Source organism: Marmota flaviventris, chromosome 15 (genome assembly GCF_047511675.1).
Source record: "Marmota flaviventris isolate mMarFla1 chromosome 15, mMarFla1.hap1, whole genome shotgun sequence".
NCBI lineage: Eukaryota > Metazoa > Chordata > Mammalia > Rodentia > Sciuridae > Marmota > Marmota flaviventris.
Window position 1 is genome coordinate 52,102,993 of NC_092512.1, and position 23,856 is coordinate 52,126,848.

Below are 23,856 nucleotides of genomic sequence, written 5' to 3' on the forward strand. Positions count from 1 at the left end.
AGAATTTAAAATGAAACTTTTCATGTCAATGTACCAAACAAATTAAGGACACAAATAAGAAAATAAAGGAAATTGACCTATTCATGATCAGATATCAAATTCTTTTAAGCTTTATCTTGGAAACATTTTTTTTTCTTTTGGCTCAGTCTCACCTTTCAACTTGTCCAAGGAATGATAGGGATTGTATGTGCTGTCAAGGCATAAGAAGCAGATATGGAGGGCATGTCCTGAGTTTATTTTCAAGGCACAAAATGGTCACCATGACGAAACAGTCTTCCTTTGTACTTTGGTTCCTCACTTAATTACACAGGGAGTTTTTAAGTCAAAAATATTGAAAAGTAAACATTATTTGAACAAATGTATTCCACTCGTTTTTTCACAAGCTTCTGTGGAAACAGGAGGGTGCTTTCTAAGTTAATTGAATCTTGAGATGAGAAATAAGAATTTCCTTCAATTTAACTACTAGACCTATATTTATTGAGGTTCCTGCCTACGTCCATGGAGTTTCTGGAAAATAAATGGTAACAAAAATACAATGCATGCTAGGGACATTTTCTGCCTACAGTAAGATCTCGGAAACAGTTTAGGCATTCCCCTCAATTACCCATTTTGTGATCTCCATACACTGAAGCACTTGTTCAGCACTGATTATGGACCATCCACTGTGTGGTAGGACCTGCGTGCAGTGAGCAAGGACCTTAATGACCCAAGTACTTAAGTCTCCTCTGTTGATCAGTCCCCACCCTGAGCCCCACACCTTGGGCATGCTTCATCCCAACTCCACCTGTGCTGTTCCCTCCAGAGCACACAGGAAGCCAGCCCCACAGCACCTTGTGCGCTCCTCCTATTGGCCACTGACTACCTTGGGTTATGCTTGTTTATCTTAGTACCTCAGGAGAATGAAAGCTGCCCTTCCCTGCTTACTACCTTAAAATGCCAGCCTAAAATACACTTTCAAGGGCTCAAAAGATATTTATTGTGTATGCACAGAGTGTGACTCACCTTGGAAATATCATTACAAAATAGAGTATCTTGAACTCTTAGAAAGCAGCTGATCCAAACTGACCCTCAGCACACAGCTCCCCCGACAGCAAACCTGTCACTGCCACAGAAGCAACTGTGACTTGGAAAGCTCTCCTGCAGTGGTTGTAGGGTGGCATTTTGCAGACACATTCCACCCCACTAAATTCAAACCCTAAAACGTTTATGCCTGAGGGAAGCTGTCAAACCCTTTGCTCCAAATCCCTGGTTTTACAAATGAAACCTTAAACCAGAGAGGTTACATGAACACGGGGACTGAGTGATAAAGCATTATAGAAGACAAGACTCCTTGGCTCTCAGCCTAGCGTGCTTTATTAGAGTCTCTCCTGCATTTCGTTATACCTGTAAAGATTTCATGGATGATGGATCATAGCCATTATCTGTGAATTATACTTTCACCAGAGCCAGGGAAGGGGGAGTTCTCAATCTTGTCCCTAATTCCAGTTTCAGTTCTACCTTTTGGGATAAATTGGGTGGAGGGTCATGAGTCACCTTTTAATACCATTAACAAAAGGCCACCAACCTACAGGTGTCACACCCACCCCCCTGCGGGCTTTGAAAATCTCTGCCCATCCCAATGTCACTCATGAACACACTTGCCCGTCTGCATCTACAGGAAGTATCATCCTGATCCCACTGGAATGAGCTCTATGTCCTTAACTGTGACGGTAGCACCACAGACACTGGCATAGTCTGGAGTAAGGCCTGGAGTTTAAGGGCAAGTCTACAGAATGGAATAACTACTACAGTGTCCACACTGTCAGAGGTAAGAAGATGGAGCACAACAAGATCTCATATCCTCCACTGAAGGAATCAGAGCCCCTCTCGACTCTCTACTGCTGTCTTCAGAATCCACACTCACTTCCCATTCAGGTTCCCCTAGGAGGATCCTGGTCCCTACTCTTCAGGTCCAGAAGTGGAGAATGAGACAAATGCTCTTCATCTCTACACTAGAACCTGGAAGAGTCTGAAGCAGCTAATCTAGTTGCCCCATGGGAATGACGACACTTCTGATGAATAGTACATACTCAACAGGTGCAAGCACAGAGAGACACACCTTGGGTAATCCAGGACATATTTGTCAAGGAATCAACCTAGGGAGCTGTTTCCCTTTCCCAGTGGTGACAAACAACATGAACTTCCCCCTTGTTATCAACCTGCAGAGATTCCTTCCAAACTGAGGGCAGAACAGACCTCTAACACTCAGGATAGAAATGTAGCAGTCAAGGGTTTGATATGGATATAATCTATCCAAGGGAAGATTTGGTCCTGTTGGTCGCAATATCCACAAGTGAGAAGTTAAGCAACCACCGGTTTTAGCTGGTTATTTTAGAACTCAGAAGACATGATTTAAAGCTCTCCCTCAGTGTAAGCTTCTTTAGTGTGGGTTTCTCTCACAAAACCAATGTTACTTCACTCTACTTCTTTGTTCATATAACTCCCCTCCCTCCACTGAATGAAAAAGACTTTATCTTTTCCCATCCATGACCACCACCTAATATGATGCCTGGGAGTTTATAAATAAATCTAAGATAGTCATGCTCAGTAAGGTTTCTAGAACTTACTGCATGGGTTTGCTTGGATGCTTTAATTATTAACAAGAAATAAGTTTTGCATCTTGTGTCCGTGTTCATGTAAAATAAAAATATCAAACAAAATTTTCCTCCCATGAGCTGATGAAGGGAATGTCTATCTCAACTCACAAAGATGTCCCCGTCCTCATTCCCTGAAACTATGTAATGGCAAAAGGGACTCCATCGATGTAATGAAGTCAAAGACCTAGAGATGGGGGATCATCCTAATTGTTTAGACACTCCCTATTTAATCTTATCTTGAAAGCAGAGAATATTTCCTGGCTATCGTCATAGAGAGATGTGATGATGGAGGAAGGATCAGAGAGCCACCACCAGCTGGCTTTGGAGGTAGAAGAGGTGCCATGAGCCAAGGAGCACAGGTGGCTTCTTGAAGCTGGAAAAAGTCAGGAAACACATTCTCTGCTCAAGAACACAGCCCTGCCAACATCTTGATTTTCCCAAGATCTTTGTGGTTGGACTTCTGACCTACAGACATGTAAGATAATATATTCATGTTTATTTTAAGCTACTATGTTTGTGGTAACTGGTTTAGCAGCAATAAGAAACTAATACACAGTGCAGTACCTGATGCTCATAAGCCAGCAAAGCTCTCTGAATTTCCATTTCTTCATTTACTAAATTAGAGACAATTACAGGTCACCTAACAGGACTTCGAAATGCAAGGAATGCAATACAGTGCTTGGAACCTCAGAAGTGAAGAGAGCTGTTTCTCTGAATTTAACTACAGAGTCAGCCCCCACATCCCGTGCTATAGTCATGGCTCCCAGCCCCTCTGCCAGCTAGTAATGAAAACCATTCCTCCCAGGCTGACTGTTAAACAAGCTACTGCTATTCTCCTGTGCATGGCTAAGATTGATTATTGGGTTTTATGTAAATTCCTTGAGTAGCAGTTTAGGTTTCCCAAAAGAACGAGGCATCCCCCAGTTACCACAATCCCAGGTCATCTGACCTCGAGGAAAAGAGGGCCACTCCCCAGTGTGATTGCAACCCACCAATTGTCACTTGCAGCCTCGCCTTAGTGGTCTGCAAATAAGCACCTGAAAACTGAAAGAAAGCAAATCAGGGTTTCCGAAGACTGCATGCTTTCAGACTCAAACATATGGCCAGTCTTGTTGCCTCGTTTAGAAATGACCGTTTTCATTTCCAAAGTTTCAATTAATAACCTTCAAACTGTTACCCATTTCCCACAAAAGGTGGCGAGGGCAGCAGATTTTAGTTGGCGCGATCTTCGCATTTACGATGGGCTTAGAGTGCCGCCTAGTGTGGACGATGTGTAACAGCACACATGGAGGGGAAAAAGATACCAAGGGAAATGTCAGGCACACTACAGACTGAAAATCAAGGTCTCGGTGACCCGCTGCTACTTTAAGAGCTTACTTGACCTAAATAAGATACAGCCCAAGGAGATGCCTCTTAGATGGGTAAGTACCTCGTCTAAGCAAGTGTACTAGCTAAATAAGGGTATACATCCTTTCTAGCTCTCAAATAGCCTAAATAGTGCATTTCATTTACTGTAGAATATTTTTGGTGAATTCTTCCCCTTAACTTCATAAAGTAGAAACATGAAATTGATTTTTAACTTAGCTATTTTATATCAACATACTAATGGTTATTATCCCCAATTTTGAGCATTAATAAACTCCCAGTTTATTCATTTCTATTATTTTACCTATTTCATCAGAATGCCAGATGCACTATGTCAAGGTACGTCTGTTTCTAACAGATTTTAATAACTCCATTCCAGAATTACTCCCACATTACCCTTTTCATTTTCTCACATTCTCTGTATTCCTTTTTGAAAACTGTTCCTTATTCTTTAGCTTTGTTTTTCTGTTTTTTCTTTTTCTTTTCTTTTTATTTTTTCTAAAGCTAATTAATTTCCTAAGAATGGTATGTTATTAGATAAATTGCTGTCACATTATCTGAAAAAGTAAAATCTCTCCTATTTACTCCTTATCATTTTTTGGAGGGAGGGCTGGGGTTTGACACCTGAGAGAAGTTGCTTTATTCAGAGTTTTAAAGGCTGACACCTGATCAGCTGTAGGTGGGTATTTTTCCATATTGTCAAAACCCATGATAGAAGACTAGGAGATGAGAGAAAGGAGAGGCAGGAGAGGAGAGCAATAGAAGAGATGGATCTGATCAAAGTATGTCATATGTTATATAAATATGCCACAATGACACCCATTATTCAACACTAAATTAAGTAAATATTCACTAATTAATATGTATTAATAGCACAATTTTAAAATCACATGATAGAAACTAGAAAACCAGGATTTTCTGCTTATCCACCTCTTCTTCCTCAATTGCAATTCATATTTGCTGGATGTTAACCAGTCCTCCTTCTCTGCACTTGCCCCCACCCACTCTATGGCTGTAATTTGCTGTCTCCAAACTCTGGCTTCTTCCACAGATCATCCTCCAACACTCCAGCCCTGTAACCAATTGGCATTAAACACCTCAGCTTTGATGATCAATACCAAACTTATCTTCTCCCTCCCACCCAGATCTGATCCTCCTCTGAATGTTTTGCTTAGCAAGGTTAGATTACCTGATGTCCCTGTGGCAGAAGCTGCAATGTAACCTTCCAAATCCCTCTTTAAGAATGTATTTGCTGCCTCCTTTGTGTGGACTGTTGTCTATGGCACTCCCTACCCAAGGCTATGCCCTCTTTGTAGGAGAGCCACATTTAATGATTGATTGATTTCTGTGAGGAACCACCTCGACTCAGATGCCCTATGGGGACATCTGAGCATCCTATGGAGTCAGCAGAGTTCTCCTTGGAGACTTAACTTCTATACAACCTCCCTTCCCTTTCTTTATTGAGTGTTGATGCCAAAAGCACTTCTTCACAAACCTCCTGTACTCTCCTGTCCATCTGAGAGTCTGATTCCCAGGGAGTCTGGCCTGTAATACTCAACCAAACACTTCCCATATTTGATGAAAGACATGAATATAAATACCTGAGATGCTCAACAAAGTCTAAGAAAGATGAACTCAAAGACACCCACACTTAGACACATTGTAATCAAATGGTCAAAAGTTAACAGTTGGGCGGAGACATAGTTCAGTGGTAGAACACTTGCCTTGTGTGTTGAAGGCCCTGGGTTCCATGCCTAGCCCATCAAAAAAAAAAAAAAAAAAAAAAGAAAGAAAGAAATAAAAAGCCAATGATAATGACAAGAAATTCTAAAAGCAAATGCTCATCATGTACAAGGAATCATCAATAAAATTAACCACTAACTTCTCCTCAAAAAAAAAAAAAAAAAACCAGAAGGCAGAATAACATATTCAAATTGCTGAAAGAAAAAAAAATGATCAATCAAGAACTGGCGAATAAAACTTCTACAAAATAGGAGGAAGAAATAAAGATACCTGCAGATAAACAGAAATGGAGGAAATTCATTGCTCATCTCCCTCCCTTACAAGAAATGCTTCAGGCTGAAATGAAAAGACCTGAGACAATAATCTGAATCCACACAAAGTCAATTAAACCACCAGGAAAGGTAACTACATAGGTAACCATAAAAGACAATTTTAATTTGTTTTCTGTTTGTTTATAATGCCTTTTTTTTCAATTTTATTTAAAACCCAAGTACATATCACAATTATAAGTCTTACTTGATAGACACATCATGTATAAATAAGCATGTAATTTATATAGCATAAGTTTGGGGGAAGGATGAAACTATGTAGAAGCCACGATTTTTAATATTAAAATTAAGCTTATATTAACTCAACGTAATTTGTTTTAAAATTGTGTTAATTGTGATCCCCAAGGAAAGCACTAAGACAGTTCTGGAGCTTGGAAAATTCAAGATCATGGCAAAGAGTTGGAGGGGTTAGGCAGCTCTCCAAAGTTTTTTATAAGAGCATGAATCCTATTCTAAGAGCAGAGCCCTGATGACTTAACACCTCCCAAAAGGACCCACCTCTTAATATTACCAAAATAAAAACTAAGTTTAACGTGGATTTTGGAAGGACACAAATATTCAAACCATATCAGACATACAAAAACAAATGCAAAGTAGCAGATACAGTAATTACATTAAATTTAAGTGGAATAAACTCTCCAATTAAAAGACAGAGATTGACAAATTGAGGGGGGGGGGAAGCAATGACCCAACCATATGTTGTCTACAAGAGATTTTTTAGGATCAAGTACAGATTTAGATTGAGAATAAAAAGATGGGCAAAGGTATTCCATGCAAACCTTAACCAAAAGAGAACTGGAGTGGCTGAACTATTTTCAGAAGAAAACCTTTAAGACAAAGATATTGATATTATATAATAGGTCTTTAATAAATATTGATTACATAAATGAATTTATATATGAACTCTAAATCTCTTCAATCATTCCTATAGAATGGATAGTTAAAGCCATAATTTTAAATAAGACCTATGGAGAGTATGAAAGGGAAAGACAGCAACAACTGAATCATGGAAAATACCGAGATGGTTCATAATTATAAAGAAAGAGTAAGAATTAAGGAAATACAAGAATGTAATAGAGGGCTAAGAAGGGCAGACTTTCAAGAATGCAGGACACACATATTGTGTTAATATAGAGTACATATGTAATCTGTGTTTAATACATACATGTTACATACACACATTACAGCAGCCCCCCTTTACCTGCAGAGATTGTTTCAAGATCCCTAGTGGATGCCTGAAATCATGAAGAGAATAAAACCCTATATGCACTATGTTTTATCCTGCACATACATGCCTAAGTTAAAGTTTGATTTATATATTAAGCTTAGCAAAAGATTAACAATAAGAACTAATAATAAAATAGAACCATTATAGAAAGTTCTGCAATAAAATAGTCAGCACCACTATTCTCACCCTTTGGTGATATTATTAAGTAAATGAAGGATACTGTGATACTGTGACAGTCCATCTGATAATCAAGATGGCTAGTAAGTGACTAACAGACAGGTGGCATAACAGCATGAATGGTGGATAAAGGATGATTCACATCTGGGCAGGAGGGAGCAACACAGTAGGAGCTCATCGGGACACTCAGAACAGCACACAATTTAAAACTTGTGAATGGTTTCTCAAAGTTTTCATTTAATGTTTTTGGATTATATTAACCATAGGTAAATAAAATCAAGGAAAAAACTACTTCTGTTACCAAAGTGATCAAAACTACAGACATATTACTCCTTGAGCGTGCCACAGAGAAGCTTCAACTGGAGGGTTTTGTCTTTTAATTTTTCAGTCTGCTGAAAGGAAACATTTAAATCCCCTCAACATAATAAATAGTGTATATATAACCTCAATAACCTGTAGATACTAGAATTGTCCAGAGAATCATTCTTAATCAGAGACATTCCTACTTCTCAGTGTTTGTAAATCTCTCTTCTAAGTAACAACTCTATTGCTTTGTCCTGTCTGTGTTTTCTTGATGTATACCAAGTCTTTTTCTTCTGAAAAATAGCTGGAGTGTCTTCTACATAGTGCGATAAAGCTTCTAGTTAGGAAAGAAACAAATGATGTAAAGTGAATGTGAAGTTAGAGAAGGATTTTAGCTATTTTAAGAAATGCTTTCTCCAAAAGAAGCATCAATATCTGTCTTAAATTAAGGAGATAGGAGAAAGGAAAGGGAGAGATGAAACATAAATTGACTAACATTTCATCAGTTTGTTTCCTGGGGCTGTAATGTAATGGTACCAAGATATCCTTATTAGCCCAAGCTTCTTTGGATTTTTCTTTCTTTTTGCAAGGCTTGCTAACTTTAACACATTATCCAATTTGTTCGGTTAGACACATACCATTGTGGTGTATAAACTGTTTCCTACTCCAATTTCTGCAAAATAAGTCAGTGCTCAGACCACATTTACCAAGAATGAGAAAATTTTGCACTTAAGATGGAATTATTCTCAGTTGCTAAGTGGATACCAATGGTTTGAGCTGGTATGTTTGGGTTTTGGGTGGCCAATATCCATCCCCTCTGATTTGTGTAGGATCACCTTGATTACAGGAAGTAAACTATCCCTACTTCCTCTCTCTCAGTTCACGAGGGTCCAGGTGGCTGACTCCAGAGGTAGGTAACTGAGCCAAGCCTGGTCAGTCAAATGTATTGGCACTGGAATCTAACTGTTGAGTGGAACAGCTGCTCAAAGTTGGGATCGCTTAATTTTCCCTACAGTTGGCTACTCAGGAAAATAAATCTCTTATATCTGGTTTCCTTGAGCTCCAGAGCCTTCCAGCTCTCTGACCTTCCCTTAGATTTGCATTGTAAGCAGATTGATTCTGATCATTATGCAAATCACTGCCAATAAATTCAAGTTTGTCTCTTAAATTATTTTGAATATGTTCTTTACAACCAAAGAAAAAATTGAAATTTATATATGACAAAACATCTTAAAAGTATAAAAAAAAAACCCAACACACTAACTCTTTAGCACTGTCCAACCTGAGTTCCACCACCAAAGTGTACTGTAAGGCAGTGGGACCAAATATTAGCAAACCTCTCAGAATTTTTAACTTTTAAACAACATCCCATACTAAGGATGCTTTCCTGGAAACAGATGTCTAATTAATACTTTATTCTTTTTCATACTTTCAAGGATGATCTACTTTTACAACTGTTCTCTCATTCATTTTGCTTCTTATTTTCAACAGAAGGGCAGCATGATGATTCATATCGAAATATTTTTCTTTTTAGGGTAAAACATCACCTATCGTAAGAAAATATTTTTATTATTATATTTTTAAAACTTAACATTTTAGAACTTCTTTAATACTTATCTGTACACTCATTGATGGCAAGCAATTGGTCTTGCCCAGGACTAACCAATAGACATATAATGAGAATCACAGAGAAATTTTAAATTTCCCAATGGTCACATGTTTTGGAAGTAAAAAGAGATAGGTACAATGAATATAGATGATAATTTTTTTTCATCCCAGTATATCTACAATAATATTTTAACATGTAATCAAAATGAAATTATTGAGATATTTACAATTTTTTATATATTAAGTCCTTAAAATCAGCATGTGTTTTAACACTTAGAGAACTTCTCAAATCAGATGCAAATTTCTGTTAGAAATATTTGGTTCATATATAGATCTTATAAATTTTAGAGTTGAAAAAGTAGATTCAAATACCCAAGTTCCTCAAACATAAAGTTTCTGATAAATGACTTCAGTATCAATTTTTTAATTAACTAAAATTGCATGCAATTAAAATTCAGTTCCTCTATTGCACTATCCACATTTCAAGTGCATGTTTCATGTGGCTAATCTATACTTTCTTTTTTTGTTTTACTTTGTTTTGGATACTGGGACTTGCACCTGGCAACACTTTACCACTGAACTATACCCCAAGCCCTTTTTATTTTTTTATTTTGAGACAGAATCTCACTAAGTTGCTTAGGGCCTCACTAGGTTTTTGAGGCTGGCCTTGAATTTGAGATGTCCCTGCTTCAGCCTCCTGAGTTGCTGGGATTAGTCATGAACACCTGGCTACAAATACTCCAGACCTCACAAATCCAGCTGAACTCTCTAGGCACATGTGTTCAACGATGGTGAGGAGAGGTGCTCAAACATTCATCAGAGGTATTAGCACCCACTCAAGGTATTAGCAGTTCAAACACTCTTCAATCACTTTTTATTATTGAAAGATACAAGAATTTCTACTTGTATCTTCAGGTATTGCTACGGTTTGAAATTTGTCCCTTAAAGTTTGTGTTGGAAACTTTATCCCTACTTGTACTAATAGCATGTGGAAGTGAGACCTTTGAGAGATAGGCAGGATTATATGTAGGGACTATACATTCATAACCAGATTAATGGTCGATACATTTATCTGAACACATATGTAACAATTGATCTATGTGTATTTTTTTCCATTTTTCTTTTGGTCATTATGATGATTTCCCCTTCATTCTTAAAAGTTTGAAGATATTTATTTATTATAGTTGTTTCAGTGACCACGTGAAGTATATTTATAAAAGCTGTTTTAACATTCTCTCCTTCTACGATAGTCCCCATGATGGCATTAGTGGCTTTATAAGAAGAGAGGCCTGAGCTAGTTGCCTGCTGTCTGGCCATGTGATGTCCCCAGCCATGCAATGATGCAGCAAGAAGGCCCTCACGAGATGAGGAGATTTCGCTATCATGCTGTGGACTTCCCAGCCTCCAGAGCCATTACTCAGATGAACTTTTTCATAAATTACCCAGTCTCAGATTTTCTTGTTTTAGTAGCAGGAAACAGATTGAGACTGGTATGTTAACCCTCATTAAACTGTATCTTTAGGGCTGGGGTTGTAGTTCAGTGATAGAACACTAGCCTAGCATGCGTGAGGCACTGGGTTTGATTCTCAGCACCACATATAAGTGAATAAATAAAAAAGAAAGGTCCATCAACAATTATATATATATATATATATATATATATATATATATATATATATATATATATTTAAAAACTGTAGCTTTATAGATTTCATCAAATTCAGAAATTTTAAGGGTCCTTCTTTCTTCAAAGGTTTTTTATTTTTTCTTTTTCTGTCCTGTATCCTCCTCTAACTGCCCCCCTTAAACTACCCACCACTCTAAAACCACCATTCCAGGATTCTAGTTACTACATGATCATCAGCTTAATATGGTCCCATAGCTCACTTTTGGTTTGTTCTTTTCTTTTTCTCTGGGTTTTTTTTTTTTTTACTTATTTATTTAGTGTAGTTTCTGTTTCTGTCTTCATGTACACATTTTTTCTTCTTCAGTGTTTAATCTGCTATTAATACCATCCATCATATTCTATATTTTTCTTTTCAGATCATGCACTTTTTCTTTCTCCACCCCCTGCTCCCACAATAGATAGAAAAAAAAATAGGCATAGATCAAGCTATTTCTATTTTTCCTTTGGTTGTTATGAGGATTTCCTCTCCTTTCTTAAAATCATGGAGTACATTTCTTAGTTGGTTTAGTGAAGATAGGGAGTATATTTATAAGAGCTGCTTTCACGTTCTCCCCTTCTATCATCTGTGTCATTTCTGGATCTGTTCCTACAGTTTGATTTTTCTCTTTGTTATAGATTGCACATCCCTGCTGGGGCCTGCCATAACAAAATATCATAGCCTAGAAGCTGAAAAACTGCATAAATTTATTTCTCACAGTTCTAGAGGCAAAGAAGTCCAAGTCAAGGCACCAGTAGATAGGGTATCCGAAGAGAGTTCACTCTGGTTCATGGTTGGCACTTTTCACTGTGTCCTCAGTTGACTGAAGAAGTTATAAACAAGCTCCTTGGGCCCATTTTATAAGGGCACTAATCCCATCCTGAGAGTTCTGCCCTCATGAATTCATCACCTCCCCAAGACCCTGCCTCCTACTACCCTCACCTGAGGGTTAGAACTGCAATGCATGTATTCTGGGGAGATGCAAACATTCAGGCCATCGCTGCTGCCTGCCTGCTAGGGCACGCTTACCCTCTTGTGTGTGCACTCACTCACTCACTCTCTCCCCTCTCTCCATAGCGACTTCCTTTCTAGAATGTTTCTCCACAAATTTTCTAAGCTCAGCAGGACTACCAGGTTGTTTGGGTTCCCTTTCCCCATAGAGGAATGAGCCAGGGCCATGGAAGTGCTTATGTGATTGGTTTCCTTTCTGTGGGAATCTCTATCCAGTGCTATCTTTTGTCCAATGTCTGAAAACTGTTGTTGCGTGTACTCTATGTCAGTTTTCTAGTATTTGAGGAGAAAAGGCAAATCTAGTTTATGTTATTCTATCATGGTCTAAAGGATATAAAAATTTAATTGCCACTCATTTAATAAATGTTGATTCAGTGCCTACTGTATATTAGAAACTGTGCAAAGATCTGGAGATTGACTGTTGAACTAAAAAAATATGCAGTCCCTGCCCTCGTGGTTACTACAGCCCATCAGGGGAAAAAAATAACTAAAAATTACTCAAGTAAATATGTATGCGAGGGAGCAGAGTGCTATAAAAGTATATAATGGGAACACCTGATTTAGTTTGGGAAATCAAGAAACAAAGGACATTTTAACTAAGAGTTAAGGAATAAGGGAGATTTAGTGTCAATATTTTACAGAGTAGGAATATTACCGAAGAGAGCAGCATATGCAAAAGGCCTGTTGCAGAATGAAAACCATTAGGGATCATCCAGCCCAGCCCTTAGATTTCCCAATGAAGAAACAAGGGCTCAGAGAATTTATGACATTTGCCAGTTGCAGAAGAGGGTCTAAAATCTAGGAGTCCTACCTTCACATCTAATGTTCTTCCCATTCCACAATATTGCTAAATAAATGTAGAGAATACCAGAACACATTATGTAATGATTTTTTCATTTTATGGTTTATGGCATTTTATGAGTAATACATAATCTTATAATTTATCTTCATTTAAAAACAATTATGGCCAAAATTTTATTCAGGACATACTTTGAATTGTCAATATTTTTATATAGTTACAAAGTGTATCCCGGAACTTGTAAAAAAAAAAAAAAAGTGCAAGAGAGCACAAAACAGAAAAGAATGAACACTCACATTTAACACAGAGAAGCCACAACAGCATCATAATGGCCTGGGAGTGTTAACGCAGCTCCCTAAGTGGCTAAATTACACCCCAGAGATTCTCACTCAGCAGTGTAAGCCTTTAGTGCTTTCAGACATTTTGGGAAATGCATCCATTGCCCCATTCCAAGCTTAATTGGCATAATAAATGTCAATTAAAGCTCCTTTAAGATTTTAAACTGCAAGAGTCAAGTGCAACTATGTATGTATAGACTCTTACGGAGACTTCCCCACCAGAAGTCTTTCCTAAAAGAGACTCCACATATTTAGGTTTACCATGGGCGACATGGATAGACAACACACAACCTTGCATTCACATAGGAAAAGACGTTTCCCCAGCTATCCTAAACGTGTCCTTCATAAATGGCTTGCAAACTATTACATATCATACATGTCAGTAGAATTCAGCTTTCAACAAATAGAGAGAGAACATCAACTCAAGGACGGTAAATACAGGAGTCAACAGAGGAGAGAGACGTGTGTCCCCCACCATCAACATGGAGGGATCCTTTCAGAAGCTACCAGGAGGTCCTTCTTCCTCCTTCATTCGGTGTCTACACACAACTCCTTTCCTAACTTTTACTTATGAGGCTTAAAAGACAATTATTCATTCATCCAGTGTAAATATAAAGCAGGGTCTTTGTTAACTTCTGAACTTGGCAAAAATATTTTTTATGTCTCATACATAGTTCATCGATTTCGATTTCAGGAAATTCCACTTTATATTAAGTAGCCCAAGCTGCCAATTGCTTGATTCCATCGTCTTCGTCTTCTACCCTCCTGGAAGAGGCTGGAACATAAAAATGATTTTTAAAAAAATTAGTCATTGACATCACTCCCACTTTCAGCCTACAAAAAGGTATGAATTACACATAAAATGTGTTTATTTATGAAATCAAATGTAAATGAGTACTAAAAGAAGGGACGTGGCTATTATTTTTAGGAAACTGTAAGAACACAGGTAGTGGAGATGGGTACAGACCTGCTCGAGATCGGTGTGCAAAGGAGGATGCCGCTGGCCTTCTCTCTGGCTGTGCTGGGAGAGAAGAGGAAGGCACATTTGGAAGCCGAATATTTGTCATCTTCTTGTTTAATTCCTCCTGCTCCAATTCTTCAAGTTCTGCCATCAGCTCATCCTGAACGTAGGAGAAAGGAAGAATTACAGAGTTAACGTTTCAAGAAGTGGGTTTCCTTAAACACAATAACAAGAACATCTGCTACCCAATTGATATGTGAGAACCCAGTGAAATGGAATATTTATTTTAAAACTAAGTCTTTTTTGCAACACTGAGCAATGATTAAAAAATGAATATTTTGGGTTGTGCAAATTTGTTGTAGTTAATCTTATAATACTTCAGTAAACAGCCATTCAAGTAATTTGTGCTAGCTGAATATATAATCTCAGTTTCTGGGAAATTTACACCTTGCCTGTCATTTTTTCAATATGCTCTCTTCTTTTCTCCTGTTGAGAAGCTATGAAACTTTAATTGGAAGAAATAAATATTTTTATTTGGGCTAATGCTATTGAAAATAGAACAGTAAGCATAGCAAAAACCATAATGCAATAAAAATAAAAAGAATCAGAGATACTGTGGTACCTTTATCAAATCATCAAAGTTAACATAAATCATGTGTGTGCTTGGGTTAATAAAACTTCAGTTCAAAGACAGGTATAATGTATTTCTTTAACAATAGTCCCAAAGAGTCTGGTTTAATCTTAAACTATTCCCCGAACAAAAGCTGTAGAGAGGCAACATTAGTTTGAGATCTTAAGGATGTACGTCACCTTGTACCAGGTCTGAGATAACCTGAAGTATTTCACATCTCTTGCCTCCATAAGTCTCAGATAGAGATCAGCTCCCCTCAGGAAAAAGTCAAGAGTCAAAATTAAATTTACCATCATTGAATTTTTTAGGTTATCACAATTAGAAATGACCTGGGACACCCTTAGAGTCAACCAGGTAGATTCTTCATTCATTCATTCACTCTTGATTCCACAAATTTAGGACAGAGTTTGAACTCAGTACTAGAGATGCAAAATTGAATCCACACTCCCCACATTCAAGGAGTGCATGCTTAAATTTGGGAGAAAGCCATGTAAACAAATATATTAAAGTAAGGTTAATAACACCATGGAGCAAGAGAGGAGATACTTAAGCCAAGTCCTCATTGATCAAATTCATGAGTATCAGATTTGCAGAAAGTTGACCTCTATTAAACTGACTGCACATTAAAAAAATAAAATAAGAAGGTGTATACCATCAGGTCATGTGAAACAGCATGATGAGTGTGGCTAAGTGCTTTACACTTCTTCTCAGTTTATATAAATAAAATGATAATAGAATGAATAGTCTGATGCCTAGTTCTGCTCAAAAAACAAACATAGTAACTGTGGTAATGGCAGAATGAGCTGCTTTATGTTGACTGCATGCCCAGAATGTCATGGGTACTTGACAATTACCAACAGCACCAGAAAGACATTGATGTTTTCTTCAGGAAATATGATGGACACAGTAGCTATCTCCTCCATCATTTTTAGCCTTTCAGTTCCAAACTCTTATTTGATCATTTTAGAAAAGATTTTTAGAATTTAATAAGCTTTGGAGATAATCCAGTGATCCAAGAGTTTCCATTCTATCTATGAGAAAACTACAGGTGAGAAAAGTAAAGGGACTTAAGATGTCCTCATAAGCCCAAGGCCCTTTCCACCATGCCACAATGCATGCATTAGATGCTTGTTAGTCTACACCAGGGTTGGCAAATATTTCCTATAAAGGGTCAGATAGCAATGTTTTAGGTGTTGCAGGTCACATATCTTTCCATCACATAGTCTTCTTTGTAGTTGTTTTCTACAATACTACAAAACTGAAAAAGCTTCTTGGCTCTAGGCCAGACAAAAACAAGCAAAGGGAATGATTTGGTCTTCAAGCCATATTTTGCCAACCTCTGTCTATGCCATTTTTTTTTAGTACCTCACTTTATTTTTATTGGTTGTTCAAAACATTACAAAGCTCTTGACATATCATATTTCATACATTTGATTCAAGTGGGTTATGAACTCCCATTTTTACCCCATATATAGATTGCAGAATCACATCGGTTACACATCCACGTTTTTACATATTGCCATACTAGTGTCTGTTGTATTCTGCTGCCTTTCCTATCCTCTACTAATCCCCCTCCCCTCCCCTCCCATCTTCTCTCTCTACCCCATCTATTGTAATTCATTTCTCTCCCTTGATTTTTTTCCCTTTCCCCTCACATCCTTTTATATGTAATTTTGTATAACAATGAGGGTCACCTTCCATTTCCATGCAATTTCCCTTCTCTCTCCCTTTCCCTCCCACCTCTTGTCCCTGTTTAACGTTAATCTTTTTCTCATGCTCTTCCTCCCTGCTCTGTTTTTAGTTGCTCTCCTTATATCAAAGAAGACATTTGGCATTTGTTTTTTAGAGATTGGCTAGCTTCACTTAGCATAATCTGCTATAATGCCATCCATTTCCCTGCAAATTCCATGATTTTGTCATTTTTTAGTGCTGAGTAATACGCCATTGTGTATAAATGCCACATTTTTTTATCCATTCATCTATTGAAAGGCATCTGGGTTGGTTCCACAGTCTAGCTATTGTGAATTGTGCTGCTATGAACATCGGTGTGGCAGTATCCCTGTAGTACGCTCTTTTAAGGTCTTCAGGGAATAGTCTGAGAAGGGCAATAGCTGGGTCAAATGGTGGTTCCATTCCCAACTTTCCCAGAAATCTCCATACTGCTTTCCAAATTGGCTGCACCAATTTGCAGTCCCACCAGCAATGTACAAGTGTACCCTTTTCCCCACATCCTCGCCAGCATTTGTTGTTGTTTGACTTCATAATGGTCTATGCCATTTTTTAAACTCAGTTATCACTCAATTCTCACTTTCTAGGATTCCATGGAGCCACATTGTACTTGTTAGATGTATCGTTTTTAGTATCACATAGAAGGAAGTTGGACTCTTTGCTATGCTACTCTAGTATGTGGACATGTTTTTAAACATGCCCTAGTCCTACTTGGGTATGCTTTGAGTAGCGCAGCTGAAATTCACAGTGCAAACACCACCAACATAATTACCTCCTCTCTGTATTATTAGACTGATTAATCTAAACAGAATGTATGTGTTAATAATGCCACCCCACATTATGTTGTTTCATAATCTGACTAATAAACAGAGGCAGCCGGACCTCTAATTTAACATCTACAAAGCATGATGCCTGCATTTTGCAAAGCAACACAGTCTGCTTTGTTTGCCCAGATGTGTGAGCACTCGATCCCTCCTAATGGGGCTATTCAGACTCCAACCATTAAAAGTCAGTAACTTTACATAATCACATGCCGCTTTTCCTTAATAGCTGAAAACTTAATTAGGAGGCTGTTTGCCAAACTAGATTAATCTTTCCTTTAAATCAGAGCTACTAACTCTTCATTTCTCCCTCAAAAGAAGTACATTTTCAACAAATATCATTTATTCTCCAAGGAACAAAAGAATCTACCCACTACATGCTCTAGGCTGCTACCCTATTGTGGTATAGCAGCCACAAACCACATTACCATTGTGTTACCTACCTCATCAAAGCCATCGTTAAATCCAACCCGTTGAGAAAATGCTTCTGAGATTTCTTGGGCAATGTCCTGTTGCTCTGTGATGTCTTGCATCAAGTCATCTATTTTGTTCAGATCCCTGGCAAATAATAATTTGTTGAAATATTTTAGGATTTTACCTTAAAATTATAAATGTAGGCATAATCCCATATGAAAAAATTAGTGGATTTCTTTTTTATTTGAGATAGAGTCTTGCTGTGTTGCCCAGATGGATCTCAAACTCCTGAGCTGAAGTGATCCTCCTGCCTCAGCCTCCCAAGTAATTGGGATTATAGGTATATACCACCAAACCCCACCACAATGAGTCAATTTAATATAAACTTTGTGTGTGTGTGATGCTAGGGATCAAATCTGGGGCCTTGTGCAGGCAAGGCAAGTACTCTACCAACTGAGCTATATCCCCAGCCCATAATATAAACTCTTAATTATTTCAGTAGCATAACAAAAATTCCCCACTGATATAAAGTTGATAAATATCAACTTAAAAATAATTTGCACTTCAAAAAATTTAACAATCCTTTATATGCACCTATATTTTAAATATTAAGTAAATATCCATTACCTTTAGGAGTTACTATAAATCAAATTATTTTATAACAGAATTTATGGGGCCATTTTGAAATTTTGTATAAAAGGGCATTTGTAAAAATTTAGATATATACTACCATATATTACTTCTATAGGAGATATACCACGAACCACCAGGGACCACCAAGATGGAGATATGTATGGCAGCTCTCAATAGCCACTTTCTGAAAGCAGCATTTGTAGAAGCTGAACTCTGGGACTAGAGATCTAATTTCTATAGTACCTCAGATCCTGATGCCTTGAGGGTTTTCCCATAGTGTGATGCCCCAGGAGATTATTAAAGGGAAAAGGATTTGGCCTATGGGTACCCCAGAAGAATCAGCAACTACAGCAAAGGAATCCAGGTGTCTCCAAATCATTCCTTCAGCTCCAAAACTAGGCCAAGCTGATTGGATACAAGGATACAAGGTTACTTCATTATTAAGTAACCTAAACACTGAAAGTTTGTGTCCCAGAAGAATTAGTCTTTTTGAGTTTCTCAGATTCTCTCCATATGCTATGACCACAGAGTACTCTGACATATTTTCACGCAGTAATCAAAAAGAATACTTTTATCACTCTCCTACACCCTTTATCTCCAATCCTTACTATTATATCTATAATGAATATATTTATTAAAAGGAGAATGAGAAATGTGTTGCTAAAGTTTGGGGCTGGGTGTGAATTTTTCTCAAAAGGAACACAATGGTGATGCTGTTGAGCTATCTGGGGAGAGACTAATTTGTACATTTCAGCACCCAGCTTCCAGCAACCATAGAGAATTTAGAGTCTGATAACGAATCTAATGACCTCTCTAAAGCTGCCAAAATGGTGGCTGATTGTTAATGAACTACAAAGGCAAGAAAATGTTCGCAAGGCTGTCTTCGCTGCCCCAGCCTCTGCCTTTTCCACTCTTCCTATCCTGTGCAAATCTGTCTACATCCCTCAGGCATTCATTGCTCTTATGCATCTTTGACCAAGATTCCACTGTCATGACTAACACCAGGAAAGGATCAGGTCACTGGCATTTACTTCCCAATGTGGGTGTGAACCAAACTGCCACCAGCCCCACTACCACGATGAATGATTATTGAGTGCTTACTCTGAAAACTGTGTTGAGTGCATTTCATCTAGCATCTCACTGAAATTTCCAATTTACAGATAAGGAAACTGAATCAGAGAGAGAGAGAAAGCAATCTGCCCAAGGATTGTCCCTGGGCAGCTGGGATGATAAGCCAGCAAATTTGAGCCCCAAAGTATAAAATTTCATTCCCACAACTATTACTCTCTCTATATTCTGTATCTATTCTACAAAGTTCTCAAACCTTGGGTGGTATCAGAATCACTTGGGAAGTTGGTTAAAAACAAACAAACATATAAAAAATCCTATCCTACTTCCAGGAACCTGGAATCTGTTCCCTTTAACAGCTCAGATTCCCACCCAAGTTGGACAACCACTATTCCTCGGCACAGATGTTGACATTGAAGGGTCTTTTTTTAAATTATAGAATTAAGGTATGTACAGAGATGGAATTTCAAGCAATCATAGAGAACTAAGAAACATGAAGGATAAAAATGTACACCCTTCTTTTTTTCATGGCTGGTTGGTTTGTCCTCGTCTTTTTTGTCATGGCAACCTCTGATTTACCTCTGAGAAAGCATTCCATTCAGTATGCCAAAGAGCCTCAAATGAGTAAAGAGATTCCTGCTAAAATCATCATGTAATTTCAAGGGCTTTTCCCAACACTGAGGGCATTTATGATTCAGAGGGAGAACAAAGTCACGCACATGTTTTCATGAACAGCTTTCATTGCCTTTGCTGCAAAGCCCATGTTCCTCAACACCTCTGTGTTGGTGTGGGAGTTTTCCAAAGCTTCTCTCTGGAACTCAATGGTGGAAAGGGTGCCGTCGATCTGAGTGAGCTGCTTTTCCAACCTCTTCTTTCTCTTTAGTGCCTGCAATGCAGCTAAACAAGGGAGAGACCACATTCATAAGGGAAGACACACTACTCAAGGCATTTACACACACCACCCACAGACTCAGAACTGCTGATACCTAAGACAAAGTGCACACCAAACACTCCTGAGACACTAAAGGGTGACATCTCTCAAACACTGTGTTATGCTTTCTTCCAAAGATCTGGAAGGTATAACAGAGGACGCAAAGTCAATTATAATATTCCATGAAATATAACACAGAAACATTTCTGTCAATATTGGATTTTTTTAAAAGATAAAAATATGAGTAAAACTATGCAAAACAAAAAAAGTCTTTAGAGGACCAAAGGACCTGAATGGTTGTCAACTCTAATCCTCTTCCTTAAAGGTGAGTTTATGGAGACACAGATTAATTAAGTCACTTGCTTAAAGTGAGACCACTAATGGGTGGCAGCTGGAACCAGATCCTGGAGTGTGGACCTACATGTCTTGATTTGAAATGATTAAGAAATGGTCATTAAGGTTACATCTAACCAAGTGTCCGTGAAATCAGTGCAGTTAGAGTCATCCTCAAGGAGTACATGGCATATGGGTGTCATAAAAGAACATTGCCTTCAGAGAAACAATATCCAAATAACCTTCTTATTCACCCCTTAGCAAGATAATCTTACCTATATCAATTTGAAACCACAAAACTAAGAGTCCTTTGACTTTAGCATTTTGAAAGGCAACATTATCAGGCCCTAAAATGTTCATTTTTTATATTTATTTTTTAGTTGTAATTGGACACAATATCTTTATTTCACTTATTTATTTTTATGTGGTGCTGAGGATTGAACCCAGGGTCTCATGCCTGCAAGGCGAGCGCTCTACTGCTGAGCCCCCTAAAATGTTCATTTTTGATAAAGCATTTGGGGGAAGTGCAAGAAAAGAATAGCAGAAGAATGTTAGCATAAAGAGAAGTGATAATTAAATGGATTTGACAAAAGAACTCAAATAGTTTGTGGATTTGGACAGAAGCAGATGAGTTATTACAACACACTTCTGGGAGAAAACTCCTTCTGTTCGCAGGAATTGCTTTTTGTAACTCCAACAAATTTACTTATTCCAGTGTTTTTTCACTGGTTCACAGACTCATAGGCATTGTATTTTCTTAATAGATTTTATTAGTCATCCGTGAAGCTCTTTTCCTCCCTCTCTGGCTACCTGAGGATCAGCCACCATCATGAATGACACATTCATATCCAGACCAGGAAGTCCATGATCAACTGACCACTTCAGAGGGAACAAATGGTTACTGATTTCCTTCACCTTGAGAAGACAACAGTACATAAAACAGATTCTCAGGAAAATCTAGTCAAAATGTACAAGACCACCCCAGACATCATCTTTGTTTTTGGATTTAGAACCCATTTTGGTGATGGCTTTGGCATGACTTATAATTCTTTGGGTTATGCAAAGAAAAGTGAATACAAATATAGCCTTGCAAGACATGACATACACAGAAGAAAAAGACCTCAAGAAAACAGTGAAAGGAACAAAAGAATAGAACAAAGGGAGTCAGGGGAACTGCAAAGGCCAGTGTTAGTGCCAGCAAAATGCAGAGTAAAGACTCTGCCATGACTATCTGTGGCAATTGTGCCACTTTTTCACAAGAGGGTTAATAAACTGCAAAGACTTTAAAAAATCAGCACAAAATATCATCCTATATCCCACTTATATTTTTTTTCCTTAAATTCCATCTTGTCTTATATTCATATTTTGGCCTTCTTTTGGTTACAGTTTGCTTTTAATAAACTTTTTCATGGACCTCTATTTCAAATTTTTATTTGCCCCTTTTTAGAATGCCTATTAAAAATAGCATATAGTCGAATGTTGTTATGGTTTAGGTATGAGGTATCCCTCAAAAGCTCTCGTGTGAGACAACACAAGAAAGCATAGAGGTGAAATGATCAGATTACGAGAGAGGTTTAACCTAATCAGTGCATTAATCCCTTGATGGGGATTAACTAGGTAGTAACTGTAAGCATGTAGGGTGTGGTTGGAGGAGGAGGGTCACTGGGGGCATGACTTTGGGGTTTATATTTTGTCCATGGTGAGGGGAGTTCTCTCACTCTCTCTGCTTCCTGGTGGCCATGTCCTGCATCACACCCGTCCGCCTTGATGTTCTGCCCACCTCAGGCACAGAGCAATGGAATTGGTGGTATTTGAACTAAGACCTCTGAAATTGTGAATCCCAAATGAACTTCTCCTCTTCTAAAATTTTTATTGTTGGGTCTTCTGGTCTTCTTTTTTTCAGGGGCATGGTACTGGGGAGTGAACCCAGGAGTACCTAACCTCTGAGTTACATTCCCCAGCCCTTTCTATATTTTATTTTGAAACAAGATTTTGCTAAGTTGCTTAGGGCCTCAATAAGTTGCTGAGGCTGTCTTTAAATGTGATTCTCTTGTCTCAGCCTCAGGAGCCACTAGGATTACAGACATGTTCCACTGCATGTGGCCATAGCCTCATTTATTACAATAATTGATTTTACAAAATATGATCTTTTTACTGTCAACTTCTGTGTCTTCTGATTGTTGTACATTTTGTCCTCATTGCTTTCTTTTCTTTATGTAGATTAGTCAAGTATTTTTGTTCATTTTTTCACTATAATTTGTGCATATACTAAATTTATTCTCCTAACAAATACACTTGTATTTAAAATATATACATATAATTAAATAAGTTTTGTAACCCTATTGAAAATTAATCAGTCTATAATTTACTGTTCCCAAACAAGATTCCCTTCCCACCCCAGACTCCACAATGTCTAAATAATCTGCAATTTTTTTTGACTTCGAGATGACTAACAAATTTCTTGCTATTCTTTCAATTTTTTAAGGGACTTTTTCTCAATAATAAGCATCATATGCATAATTTCACTAGTTATTTACACTAATCTGTATGTTTAGTGGCTTATTTTCTTACTATTGCTCCTTATATTCTACATTGTTCTCTTTGATGGCTTTTTAAATTTTACTGAAGTGAATCTTTTTTCAGCAAAGTATTTTTTAGCATATAGATAAAATACTGTAGATATACTTATATAAATGTGCATAGATGTAAACTCTGAATACCTATAGGTCTGAAAAATCTTTATTTTGTTTCAAACTTGCATGATAATTTAGACTTTTCCAGAATTCTAGATGCCAAATATTTTAAAATTTTAAGACTCTATTCTGTTGTTTTGCAGTAGTCAACATCTCAAAAGTTTGATTAAAAATATTCTAATTTATTTGTAAATGCTTTGCCTTTTTGTTTATCCTCTGAAAGTATTTGAGATTCTATTTTTTATATTAAAGTCATGAAATTTCCCTAGGATAATTCTAGGCATGTGCCTTTTATCTTTTGTTTTTTCCAACTAAGCATTTTTATTGTGAAGAATTAGAATAAAAATTTCCTTTAGCTTGAGGAAAAAGTGTTCCATTTTTCTTTTGTTTCTTCTCTGTTCTCCAATATTTCTGTCACTCTCCTCTGAAATCCCCACTTATT

The 23,856-nt window shown here is 37.6% G+C and overlaps 1 protein-coding gene and 1 pseudogene across 1 annotated transcript in view; one reads left to right on the forward strand and one right to left on the reverse strand.

Annotated features, from left to right (window-relative positions):
• Positions 1–13,015: 13,015 nt before the first annotated feature.
• Positions 13,016–23,856, reverse strand: part of Chmp4c (charged multivesicular body protein 4C) — a 28,355-nt gene continuing 17,514 nt past the window's right edge. Inside the window, exons 2-5 of the mRNA XM_027948063.2 lie at positions 20,177–20,354; positions 17,786–17,900; positions 14,169–14,322; positions 13,016–13,976 (exon numbers count right to left, since the gene is read on the reverse strand). Of these exons, the coding sequence (XP_027803864.2) occupies positions 13,912–13,976; positions 14,169–14,322; positions 17,786–17,900; positions 20,177–20,354 (512 nt within the window). The 3' untranslated portion in view covers positions 13,016–13,911. The remainder of the gene's footprint in view (positions 13,977–14,168; positions 14,323–17,785; positions 17,901–20,176; positions 20,355–23,856) is intronic.
• Positions 21,574–21,989, forward strand: LOC114101466 (small ribosomal subunit protein eS24 pseudogene; annotated as a pseudogene).